Source organism: Eumetopias jubatus, unplaced genomic scaffold, assembly GCF_037043125.1.
Source record: "Eumetopias jubatus isolate StellerSeaLion01/CBP00866 unplaced genomic scaffold, mEumJub1_p1.0 scaffold_6, whole genome shotgun sequence".
NCBI classification, from domain to species: Eukaryota; Metazoa; Chordata; class Mammalia; order Carnivora; family Otariidae; genus Eumetopias; species Eumetopias jubatus.
Window position 1 is genome coordinate 132209916 of NW_028274812.1, and position 13274 is coordinate 132223189.

At 42.7% G+C, this 13274-nt stretch overlaps 1 protein-coding gene across 1 annotated transcript; it reads right to left on the reverse strand.

Moving 5' to 3' along the window:
* Positions 1-312: 312 nt before the first annotated feature.
* On the reverse strand, positions 313-8147 carry CUNH6orf52 (chromosome unknown C6orf52 homolog). Its single transcript, XM_028107390.1, has 4 exons — positions 8077-8147; positions 7659-7836; positions 4190-4235; positions 313-470 (listed from the first exon to the last, which is right to left on the reverse strand). The coding sequence occupies exons 1-4, from the start codon at positions 8145-8147 to the stop codon at positions 313-315; spliced, it is 453 nt and encodes a 150-aa protein (XP_027963191.1).
* Between the last annotated feature and the right edge of the window lie 5127 nt (positions 8148-13274).

A 13274-nucleotide genomic window follows, 5' to 3' on the forward strand; every position in this document is an offset into this window, starting at 1 on the left:
CTATCCATTAATGCCCCAACCAGTTCACATCAGGCCCATTTTCCTATTAGACCTATTTTCAAATGTCTTATAGTTCAGCTTGGTCCACCATGATAGTTATGTGATCTCTTCTGGCATCTATTTAATATAACACACTTCCAGAAATGGGTGTGCTGGTAAAGTTTATTTACATCACATTTTATCATGTCAGTCACAATCAAGACCTGGAGATCTGCATTTGCATATAGCATCCAGTACATTCCTGGGAGAATTTTTTTTTTTTTTCAAAAACAAAAACAAAACAGGAGGCAATCAATAGAACAGTGGGGTAGCTTAATGAACATCATGCTTTTCTGGGGGCTCATCTGGGATTTCAGAGTGAACCGTATCCAAAGGCTGCCAGTGGCAACTCATGAGAGAGTCGTAGAGTTCCTCACTTTTCACCATAAACTCTTTGTTTAATTCCTCAATGTTCACATGAAGGTTTGGATCTGCAGGAGCAAATTAATGCATACAAAAATATGTTTTATAGGACACATATTGGCAATGGCTTAAAATCAGAGTTTCAAAAAAAATGAGCAGGAAAATATTGCAGACATTTCATGTTAGAATTTTTAAATTGCATGTTTCCTTTCAATAAGATTTGAAAATAGAAATTAAAGCTGGAAAATCACCACTACCAGACTCAACGAGCATCTCTGTGGTGGAAGAGATGGAGGAGATGGATGAACTCAAAAGAGGTTTGGGAGTTGACTCTTTTGGAAATGGACTCACTTTGGGGCTAAAGAGAAAGGGAGGGTCAAGGATGAGCCCAGAGTTTCTAGCATGAACACCTGGGTGGACACAGTACAATGGAGCCCAGACCAAACCCATAGGATGGGGCTTTGAAATAAACATGTTGCTTTATTTGCTTAATTAACAGATTGATGTAAATGATGCAAACTATATAGAGCAACTAATTCAGAAACAGAGGGAGGCCTGGTCTTTCTTCTTTAAAACCTGGAACCCTATGATGAGGTGGTGTTATCATGAAAGCATCAGACCTAGATATTACTTCCAAGTTGCTGGGTTTCCAAGGTTTTTAATGCCATCCCTTGTTTTCTCTCCCTGTACTGAATGCAACCAAAGAAGCCCTCTCTTCCTTTGTAATTTTTGCAAGCCTTAGCTCATTCAGGATTGTAATTTTTTTTACTTCCTAATACATGGGATCATGCTACTCCTTTGTATTTGTATGCCTATTATGGGCTAAATGTTTGTGTTCCCCCCAAATTCATAGGTTGAAACACTTACTTCCAATGTGATGGTATTTGGAGATGGGGACTTTGGGAGATAATTAGGGTTGGTTGAGCTCATGAGGGTTGGGCCCTAGTCTGATGGGATTAGTGCCCTTACAAAAAAGGATACCAGTGCTGGTGCATTCTCTCCCCCTGCCCAGTGAGGATATAATGAGAAGGTGGCCATCTTCAAGCCAGGCAGAGACCTCTCACCAGGCACTGAATCAGCTAGCACCTTGATTTTGGACTTCTCAGTATCCAGAGCTATGAGAAATAACTTTGTTATTCAAGCCACCCAGTCCGTGGCATTTTGTTATTGAGCTTGAGCTGACTAATGTCCCTCTATACTTATTTTAGAACCAAGATCATCAAGTAGGCCTAATGCATCATATATGTTTCATGAGCTACTTCCTACTTTCTTCTCTGAAGTCATTCATGACTATGCTGTCCAATTCTTTTTTTTTTTTTTTAAAGATTTTATTTATTTATTTGAGAGAGAGAATGAGAGGTAGAGAGCACGAGAGGGAACAGGGTCAGAGGGAGAAGCAGACTCCCTGCTGAGCAGGGAGCCCGATGTGGGACTCGATCCCGGGACTCCAGGATCATGACCTGAGCCGAAGGCAGTCGCTTAACCAACTGAGCCACCCAGGCGCCCCTATGCTGTCCGTTCTTATTCTTTAGAGCTTCCCATCCCTTTTGAACTACATTTCCTTTGAGAGCTTCTGGTCATAAAATTAGATGCTTCTATTTTTTTTTCCTGGACTTTCTAAAAAAATTTTTTTTGAGATTATTTATTTTGAGAGAGAGACAGAGTGCTCAAGCAGGGGGAGCAGTAGAGGGAGGGGGGAAGCAGACTCCCCACTGAGCATGGAGCTGAAGGCAAGACTCCATCGGACAACCCTGAGATCATGACCTGAGCCAAATCAAGAGTCCAATGCTTAACTGACTGAGCCACCCAGGCGTCCCGTGAAATTCTTTCTTAAGGTCAAGCCCCAGGGTCCTTTCCTTCACTGCTATGGGCAGTTGTTTGCTAAAAGGCTCCTGGCTCTGCAGGTTCCTGGTGGCAGGAAAGGTGTCAGCACCACCATGCTTATGAGCAGACCACTGTCTGTCCTGTCATCTATGGCCTAGAAAACAGACAGTGTGGTCAGCTATGAACCCCAGATTAATGATCTAGGCCCTTCCAGTGATGTTGGCCCTAGTGGTAAAGAAACCTACAAAAGACAAACTAATTACATCTTCCCTAAACCTGTGGGCCCTCGAGACCAAGCTGTCCACCACAGTAGGCACTCACCACATGTGGTTACTGAGCACTTGAAATGAGGCTAGTCCTCATGGAGATGTGACATAAATACACACTGCATTTTGAACACTTGCTATTAAGATTTTTAAAAATCTCATTTTCATATTCATTATATGTTTAAATGAAATATTTTGGGTATATTAGGTTACAAATATTGAAATTACTTTCATCTGTTTATCTCTTTAGTTTTAGTTTTTTTTAATATGGCTACTAGAAAATTTAAAACTGTCTACGTGGGTGGATTTGTGTTTCAAATCACGTTTCTCCTGGACAGAGCTGCTCCAGCTCTACAAAGAGCTTACACTAACCGCTGAAGTGGCTATTACCTGCCAGATGCTGTTAAAACACTTAAAAGCACTTTAGAGCTATTGTCCTCACACATTCTACAAGGTCGGTTTTAACATCCCATTTTACAGATGGGGATGCTGATGCCCTGGAGATGAATTTGTCTGGAATTACAGAACTCATAAGTGAGACTAGAACTCTGGCAGTCTGCATCCAGAAAGCACACTCTTTGTAGGTTTTCCTCTATATCTTTATAATGTCTGCAGGACTGATGAAAGCAGGGAGATTTGACTCATGCTTTAACCAGAATGAAATCCCCGAGAGCTGGAATAGGCACCTTTTATTTATGTGTCAGCCAAATATATTTCAATAAAACTAGAACTACCCCACAGCATTTAAAGATTTCATTTGAACATTGAGCACCTGTTAACCTGCTGACTTAGTCACTGGGGCTACAAAGTCACAAGGCAGTGGGTGGGTTTGGTCTGGTGGGGGTGCCCTGGAGGTGAGGGAAGTGATAAGAAGTAGGCAATGGTCTTATCTCTGCCTGTCTCTTCCACTTCTCGTTCCCATAACTTAAGTAAAACAGGCCACTTTCTTCCCTTCCTCGAAGAAGATACAGTCAGAAACAGGTCCTGCTCTGGGCAGATGCACTTTGTTCTTTTCACCCAAAACAGATCAAGAACTCCAAGGAGCACTGCTTGACACCACAGACAGGGCCTGTGAGGTCCTCCAGGAACCAATAACCCCGACGGAAGCTAGGAGGCCAGGCCACAGTGATCACCTGATACTTTCCCCCTTAACAATCAAAATTAAAGCAAAATTAAGGGGCACCTGGGTGACTCAGTCAGTTAAGCGTCTGCCTTCAGCTCGGGATTCTGGGATTGAGCCCCATGTCAGACTCCCTGCTCAGTGTGGAGCCTGCTTGTCCCTCTTCCTCTGCCCCTCCCCCTGCTTGTGTGCTCGCTTGCTCTCTCACTCTCTCTCTGTATCAAATAAATAAATAAATAAATAAGATAAATCAATAAATAAAATAAAATCTTAAAAAAATAAAGCAGAATTAATCCCAAAGTTTACATTTATGGAGGAAACAGATCTTAAAAACAAGTTACTGTTGTGTTTGGGAACATCCCCACTTCCTAGTCCTTCAGAAAGACCCAGACAGGTGGCTTTACTCAAGCTTCCCACAGAAGCAGTTTCCCAAGACCAAACTGCTGAAGAAAATGGCTTATGTGACCTACGTAGGAATTTTTCAGTAGAATCTCTCAGCTTCTAGCCAGCTGAGTAATGAGTAACCTGGAATGGGTTAGTTTTGTTTTCGACCATGGCCACATAGGGTTTCTGTTACCTTCCAGTGAGTCTTCATCTTGCTTCTCTGCCAGAGCTCTGCTTTCCTACAAGGAAATCAGGATGTTAAGAAAAAACATTTTTTTCCTAAAGGTTTATTATCAACACATGCTTTTAAAGAAAACATTAGCTGTCAAAATGATGGACTATAATTATAAAATATGTGGATGAAGTCAACAGAATAAAAAAATCATAAAGGAGGAACATGCCTGACAAAGACCTCAGGGCTCTCTGAAGCTTCTGGGAACTAACTGGCCTCCCAGGGCCTCGAATATGAACTAGACACCAGGGACCCGGGTATCCAGACTCCACAGTCCCTGCATTAAATAAATGCCCAACTCTCTACCTGGTGGTCTGCCCTTCCTTCCAGATGACAACTTGCAAAATCTTCATGAGTACATTCTCCCTGTAGCCTTCTAATCATACCCCAAGCCCATGGCTCAGATAAGGACCAGGACAATAGGTGCTTAAGCAGATGCAGAGACTATAGAAAAGCAAACCAGTCAATCAAAGAAGTAAATTCCAGAAGTACTCCCCAAATGAATCTCGGCTGGTTAACCCAGACCCTGTTGGCTCTCCCGGGACAGTGTAAGTTTCTATGACTCCTCTCCATAGGTACCTGTTGGGAACTGTCTTTGTTAAGGATGTACAGCTGTTCCAAGGAGCCAACCAATCCAGGAAGAGCCCTGGTAGCTCCTGGCACCAATGAACTCAATTAAGCCTCCCTTGCTAAGAGGGTTGAGATTATATTGAAAGCCAAAGACCCCCTAGCTCTTTTCAATCTATCCGAAAGTATGCCTCCCTTTCTGTCAGAAATAGATCCTGGTTTCGAAAATAAATTATATGGTTACCATAAATTTAATCTCACCATTGGCATGTTTTTCCTATTTAGAAAGGGCTAAGACAGCCAGAGTCTGTGCTTGAATGAGGCATTTCTTTAATACAGTGTCCAAGTAACTTCACATTTCCTCCTTTTCAACACGTGTTCTGGTAAATGTGGATCCTACATTACCAGGGTGCAGGGAGCAGATGCTCTGGAGACGGAGGTTTCTCTTTGTGTGAGGGACACCTGGGCAGTGCTGGTGTCCTTGAAGAAGGGCACATCTAGTAACTGTTTTCCTCTGCTAGTGGGAGTTTGGGACAGATGCGCTGATGGAGCCCAAAGACCTGAGAATCACTTTGAAGATATTCACATCCTCTGATCTTAAGACACAATGTCAAAATGCAGAGGGCTCTCGGGAGGCTAAGCTCTCGGAGAAATAAGAGCTAAGAACACAGGCGTGCTATGGTAGGGAAACGGGCATTAAACTGTGACACCTGGCAGAGGTCACTTCCTTAGGCAAGATTAAAGCAAGGGCATGTGAGCAAAAGATGCCCACAGCACAGCCTTACCATCTGGAATTTTGATGATCACCTTCATAACCAAAACTCCTGCCAGGAAAGCAGGCAGGTGGCACAAGAATATGTTTATAATTCTTGAAACTGTATGTTATAGTAATAATTTGCCTGGAGAGTGGGATGAAAATCCCAGGTGTCAACAAAAATGGAGAAAAGAAAGGGGGGGACAAGAAAAGAAAAAGGGGTGTTAATTTCTTTTTAAAATGTTACTTATGTTTCTTTGTTCTTTTGTTGTTGTGCCTGTCTTATTTCTTTGTCCAGTGTTAATTTCTTCATTTTCTCACTAGTACACAGAAATCAGGAAACGCTTTCCTTTCCAAAGCTGCTAATAAACTCAAACCTACACTTCTCTATTTAAGATAGAAGTAACCACCAGAAGACACATAGCCTGTTTTCCAAAAGGTCAAAAAAGGGAAGAGGTAGAAGAAAAAAATGTGCTAAAACCTCAGGCAATGTAGCAAAAGATTTTTATTTTTTTGTAAGTGATGCTAATATCAAACATCTGCTAAAAAGCTGATTTGGGTTTAAAAAGAAAAAGCCAAGAAATCTAACAAGATATTTTATATAGAAGAAGGCACACCTAAAACAGACTTGAAAAACTGAAAATGAAAAGTTTGGGCAAAAAAAAACCCCAAAAAACAAATGCAAGTTTTAAAAACTGAGGGCTTAATTATTAAATCTAATTCTGGGTTTAAGGCACAGGCCATCCCACAAGGAGGACATTACCAAACAGATTGGAGAAAAAACTAACACTTTGACTAAGTGCTAATTTCCATAATATGTAAGTACACAGAAGGGGCACAACCAACAGAAAAAAAGGTGGACAAAGGATATCGATGAGGTCACAGAACACAGATACCAAGAAACAGTTTAAAAGGTATTTGCCCTCAATAAGAGACATATGGCTTCCTCACCTGTCACATTGGTTAATCACACACAGAAACATAGAGAGGCAAGCATACCCACAGCAGCCATGAAAAGTGTAAATTTAGGCAAGCTTTTTAGTGAATACTTTGCTGTCTGAAATTTTAAATGTTATATCCTTTGATCCAGACCTTCCACTTCCAAAATTTAAGATTTATTTGAGAGAGTGTGTGTGTGCATGAATGAGTGTGCAAGCAGGGGGAGGGGAGAGGGAGAGGACATTTCCAGCAGACTCCTCGCTAAGCCCAGAGCCCAACACGGGGCTCCATCTCACCACCCTGAGATCATGACCTGAGCCGAAATCAAGAGTCAGGACGCTTAACGGACTAAGCCACCACGCGCCCATCTAGAAATTTATTCTTAGCCAAAAATCACTCAAATACTTGGAGATAGGTAAAAGTTCGTTAAAGCACTGAGTTAGTCAATAAGGGATGAGCTAATAGCACAGCACAACCAAACGGGCAACTTTTAAAGAATGCTCTTTATTAAAAGGGTGAACTGGGTGGGTGGGGGGTGGGCGCGGGACATCTAATGCAACCTATAAGCAGAAGCAAAGAGTAAACCAGTACTACTCAGTCTGTTCTTGCTCAAGTCTCCCCCAACTCCCTAAACAAAAATAAAGCCCAATCACGCTGATTTAGGAAGAGAAGGGAAAAATCTAGAGGACGTAGATGCACTTGAACAGGACTTTCTCCTAAATGGGGAGGAGATGCGGAAGAGGGAAGGGATGGGGGAAAGCTTTGCCTTACTCTAGTCCCTCTGTGTGATTTCAGAAATAGCTTACTTTAGTAACCAAAATATTAGAATATCTTTGAAAAGCGTGTTAATGTTTTCTGCTCCTGCAAAACAAAACTACCTCCAGTCCTATTTTAAGAGTAAAATCAAGTGAATGGTCATCTAAAATTTAGTAGTAAGAATTTAGGCACAGACGTCATCAGCCTAGGATTTTGTTTTTGGAAGATAGTAATGACTTAAATTGTTCGCCGAATTTCTTCAGTCATCAGCTTTTACTCTCTGGTATTAAAATGGGGAGCAAAAGCCACGGCTGTGGGAATTGGAATGAGAGCATCTGGAGGCGTGAAGACAGGAAAAAGATGCTTCTATGTTGGGCACGCAGATGATCTAGGAATCATTTCAGGGAAGGATACCTTAGGAGGGACCAGAGTTTCAGCTGGGGGTCCAGAGGTCTCCCACACAGAAAGGTCGAGTCCATTTCCAGCTGCTGCACAGCCACAGGTGGAGACAGAAAGGGAGTAACCGCTGTGCTGTTGTTCAAACCAGTTGCCGGAGTGGTAAGCTTGGCAGGGTTGGAACACTGGCTTCCCCCTAGTAGTGGAGAGGGCACAACAGGAATGACCTCACCAACTAAGGCAGAATCATTCAGAACCCCAGGACTCTTTCTTCTTTCCCGGGGAGGCTAAGGGGTAAGGGTAAGGATGATTTCTGCATTAACTGTTTAAAAACACCTATTTCCAAAGCAATAGTTGGTAAGTTGCCAAAAATCAGGTAAGAAATAGAGCACGGATGGCCTTCATTTTCATTCGGAGTAGGAAAAAAACAGCTTACCTTTGCCAGTACCAGTAATAATGATTTTGTTGAGCTATGCCAAAACCTGCAAAACTCTCCTGCCCCGCCATTTATCCAGAAACTTGGCAGAATGAGAACAGGTCTCTACAGTTTTTATTCTGGTTATCAGAAATTCCAGGTCAGGGGGCTAACACCTCTCACGCCAGCAAATACGTCTCACAACTGCCTAAGAATAGTAATTACACTTAGTGACAATTCCTGCTAGGCAATGAATTGCTTGACTTTCATTACAATGGGGTTAAGGTGTGGTTGGAGCAGGAGTCCATAGGGGTCACCTGGGGGGACTTCTGCAAACTAAGGGGCTGGCTTTAAGCCTGCTAGCCCCCCTCTACCAAATGCTGGCCCCAGGGAAGGTAGCCGGAAGCCAGTGGGGACAGAGAGGAGTATGTGTTTGAGGGACTGACTGAAGTTTCCATCCCACCCCCTATAATAACTGAGTCACTTGAAATAACTAAAACCTTACGACAGAGACCACAAACTGCTGTTTCCTTCCTCAGTTCAGTTATCTGCTAACTATTCGAACCAGCAATTAGTGGACTTTTTTTTATAGCCTCTACAGGTTGAAATCATTACGCTGACCAGCTGGGGGAAAGAAGTTGAAGGAAAACACACACACACACACACACACACACACACACACACACACACACCCCGTCCCCCCCCCCCACACACAAACGTCCCACCCACCCCCTTAAAGCTGGTACAAGAAGATGTTTTAAGGAAATTTTTCTGTGGTTCAGTATCAGTTTTAAAAACACAATAAAGCATGCCTTCCCAAATTTCAACGTGCATAAGAATTACTTCGGCATGTTATTTAAAAGGTGGGTCCAGATTCAGTAGATTTGGATTAGACCTCACTCAGATTCTGTTTTTCTAAGTAGCAAGCCTACACAAAGTGTCAAAATGTAAGAAGGTAACTTTTGAGTCCAAATAGGGGCACTTCAGTTCTGGCCATTTCCCTGAAGCTTATTAATAAGTGCTTGCTCTATGGGGTGCCTGAGTGGCTCAGTCGTTAAGTGTCTGCCTTTGGCTCAGGTCATGATCTCAGGGTCCTGGGATCGAGCCCTGCATCAGGCTCCCTGTTCAGCGGGGAGACTGCTTGTGTTCCCTCTCTTGCTCTTTGTCAAATAAATAAATAAAATCTTAAAAAAAAAAGTGCTTGGTGTAGTCTATATTTACCTGGAATGTAAAAAATAATCAGCATGAATTAAAATCATTCATTCACCCATTATTTACTGAACGCCTCCTTACACAAAGCACGGTGGAGTCTCTAGATCTCCCCATGCTTCCTGGGAGATGGTATTGATGAACAGCTGTGGAACACGTTGTTAGGCACCACCCACTATTCAGTTTCTTTTTCTTCCTTAATAACAGAACCCTGATTTTATTTGGGGGGCAGAGATAGGCTTCACTAAAAGACATTTCCTAGCTCTCCCTGCACAGGTAGATGCGCTCAACTGGCCAAAGTCTGGCTAGTAAGATGTAAATAGAACTATTATAAGGGAGTTTGTTTAGCTGGAAGGAGGCCTGTTGTCCTCCACCCTTTCCCCAGAGTGCTGAGATCAGATATGTTGGCTGGAACCCAAACTCTGCACATATTTTGGCCTATGAGGTGACATCATGGAGGAAGTCATGCACAAGAACATAGGATCTGAAAGAGAAAACGGGTCTGGGTCTCTGGTGACTGTGGACTCCTTGTACCAGCACTAGCCTGGCTACCTCTAGATTTCTCTTAAGAGATCAATGTCTTGGTTAAGCCACAGCTATTTTAGGTTACTGTATGAAGTTAAACACAATTCCTAACTACTATAGCAGCTTGGCCATCAAATAAAACATACCAGTTAAGGATTCTTTTTGTCAAACTTTAATAGTTTTTTGTTCCTTCTCTCATTTTAGGGCTGTATTTTATAAAAGGAAAATCACAATTTTTGCTCTGAATGGGTGAGAGATCAAGCTGTAGTTAGAAAGGAAAGCAGAGGCTAGACGTTAAGAATGTGGTAAGGAGGCTGAGGAAGGGATGTCAATGTTGCATGTTGAAATCACCCAGCATGATGGTGGGAGCTGGGTACAGAGGACCCTGAGCAAAGCTCCAGAGAAGGACATTCAGGGGCTTTGTTGATGACAGTGACAAGGAGGGGTTCTTAAATGTTTTGTTCTCTTAAAAGCCCTAAATGCCAACTTATCATATTTCACCTGCATTATTCCCATGAAGCAGGTGAAGCAAATTTATCCCAAGGCAGACAATTGGCCAGTGTCCAGGGGCAGTAACCCACTCTTAGCTTCCCTTAGCTCTATGTGCAAAAGAGACCAAAATCCTCTGGGAATATCCACATGCACCTCTGTCTTCCTAAAAGTTGAGACTTGCTACCTGCCACAGTGAGAAAGGAGGGTAACTGAGGAGGAATATTAGACTCTCATATTTCTAAACAAGCCTGATTTTTCTCTGCTCTCCCCTGCTTTTAGCCCAGTATATCCATCTTACCAACTGCTGCCTCCCTCCACTCCCAAAACAAACTAGCTGTTTTTTCTTTAGCCAACCAAAGCCAGGCACTCAATAAATATTTGCTGAATGAATGAATAAATCAATGCATGGCTCAGTGTAGAAAGCTTCTCAATCAATAATTTAAAAGCAAAACAACAACAAAAATCCTGTTGTGCTTTAGCGTTAATGAACTTTTAACAGTTGGTTGTTTCTTGGCAACTGTAGTTTTCACAAGAATGAGATTAAATGGTTTTTTGCATCCTGCGTTAAAAGAACAGGAGGTTTGCAGGAAGTATGCTCAGTTTGAATCCAGTTGAACAAGTATGTAATTTTGTATTGTTTTTCTTTAGAGTAAAAAACTGTTTTCTTCGTTAAAAAGAAAGTTTAAGCCCAAGGAAATATAAAAAGCAGCAGCACTGGGCCTGTTACTTATCTGTGTGGTTTTGAAAGTTACTTTTCTAGACCAATTTCACATTTATAACCTCATACTGGATGAGTGCATTTTAACTGTAGAGGCACTAATCCTTCTGAAAATGTAATGAACTTTTTATCAGTGCTCTCCTCCAAAAATGTACATACACAATTTTGCATATAATTTCAGGGGATTCAAAGCCTCCAAAACTTACCCATAAACTCCCTTAGATTGGGATTACCTGGATAAATGCTCTTTAAGGTCTTTCGAGCTCTAATTGGTTCCAGTAATTTCTAACAGTTATAAAAGTACACCACTTTATGTTTATGTTGTTTACACTATGGCTTTCATTCTAGAACCAGCTATATTCTAAAAGATTCCTGGTTGGAGCAAGACTTTTTCAAGCCGTAGTGTTCTTCTTTAAAATGTGACAAGCTGGTAATAGATGCTGAATATAGTAATTATCCTGTTACAGTGCTAAAATTAATTTCAAAAAACATACTGAATGAGTACTAATTCTTATCAAACAGTAGTTGAGATTTCCCTGGCGATAAAGAAGAAGAGCACCAGGGGCTTTCCAGAGACAAAAGTACAGGGAAAAGATTTAAAAATATATATATATATTTTTTATTTATTTATCAGAGAAAGAGAGCACAAGCAGGGGGAGGGGCAGGCAGAAGGAGAAGCAGACTCCCCGCTGAGCAGGGAGCCCCATGTGGGCTCCATCCCAGGACCCCAAGATCATGACCTGAGCCGAAGGAGACACTTAACTAAGCCACGCAGGCGACCCTTTAAACAGGTTTGTTCGAAGATTTTTTTCTTTTTGGATGAGAGAATATCACTTTTACATTAAAATAAATGGATGTATCATTAAGTAAAATGCAGTAAGTCATATTTTCCAAGATAAAATATGAGACTTCAAAGAAATGTCTTGCTTACTTATTCTTTGTCCCATGCCCAGGGGACACCCACTGCAGCAATTCACACTTTTCTTACTTGAGTGGTTCTCCACTGGAAACAGTCAAGAAGCAGTCAACAGAAAATAAATAGTAAAATAACTTTTTTGTAGGTAATTAGCACAAAGTGAAGGAATTAGGATAAAACTGAACGACTACACGCGTTTCCAACACCAAGAGTTAGTTTGACAACAGCATTTTCAGTGCCTGAGAAGGGCTTTCAGGTGGAGTCGCCGAAGTGCACAGAAGACAAGGCCTTCCTTGCGTTGCAATGACAACTAAAGCAAGCAAAATCCTTCCTACAAGACTCAAACCAGCGTAAATGTGATACGTGGTGACAATTCACAATCCCAGAGAACAAATATTCTTGAAAACAAAGGGGTCAAAGTGCTACATGATCAGCAGTAAACGGGGGTTGAAGAATTTACACCGACGGGTGCCATCTACCTCCTGCTTGTCAAATCCACCTGCCGTGGCATTTATGACGCTCCAGAATGTATTCCATTAGGTTTGTACAAAGATGCCATTTCTGAATCTCCACACCTTATGAAAATCTAAAATGTCAACCAAGGCAATCTTTGCTTTCATGAATGTTTTATTTTGCACCTGAACCGGGAGGTTCAGATTTCCTTCTGCAACAACGTTCACGTAGGATGACTGCGTCCTTCTTCTTCCAACAGTCCGTCTTTACCCCTTTCAAGTAAAGCGTCCTCCTCCCTCCCCGGGGTGTGCGGCAACGTTGGCCAATGCGACCCCAAAATCAGACAAGCGAATCCAGCTGGAAGGAAAGGTGCGCGAGGCGGGATTATCCTGGCGGGCAGAGAAGCGCGGGAAACGGAGCTCCAGGGCCCCTTCGCGGTCGGCTCTAGAAACCGCTAACCTCGAACGCCACCCCCTTTGCCCTATTAGGAGAGAACGTGAGAGAGGCTCGTTTGTGCTTCCTGCACAAAAAGGAAACCCAATTCCTGTCCCCCGTCTCACAACCCACAGACGAGCGGCCTCCACACTAACCCCACAACACCGCGAGAAGCCCCGCCCAGCCTGAAAGAGGTCCCGCCTCTCCGTGACGTCACATAAACGAGGGGCTTCCTCAGAGGATGTCCCGCCTTACTCCCCTTAGACGTGCCTGGCTCGCAGCCACCTAGGATATGCTTGCTTGCCCCTAACTTTTTTCTCCTCGTCAGGAGCACTTCCTCATGTGGCGTTCTTTATTCTCCTCTTGGAAGCTCCGCGTGATCTTCGAGCTCTGAAACCGTTTTCACGAAGGCAGGCGCCCAAAAGGCAGCCTGCGCTCGTGACGTAAATTTGAGCGCCGACGCAGGAAGGA

Excerpts from the sequence above, each read along its gene's own strand:
- CUNH6orf52 (XM_028107390.1), bottom strand. The coding sequence starts at position 8,147 with ATGGCGGGGCAGGAGAGTTTTGCAGGTTTTGGCATAGCTCAACAAAAT. Across the intron at positions 7,837-8,076 it reads TATTACTGGTACTGGCAAAG|GGGGAAGCCAGTGTTCCAAC; the intron begins GTAAGCTGTTTT and ends CTCCACTACTAG. Across the intron at positions 471-4,189 it reads AGATGAAGACTCACTGGAAG|ATCCAAACCTTCATGTGAAC; the intron begins GTAACAGAAACC and ends TTGCTCCTGCAG.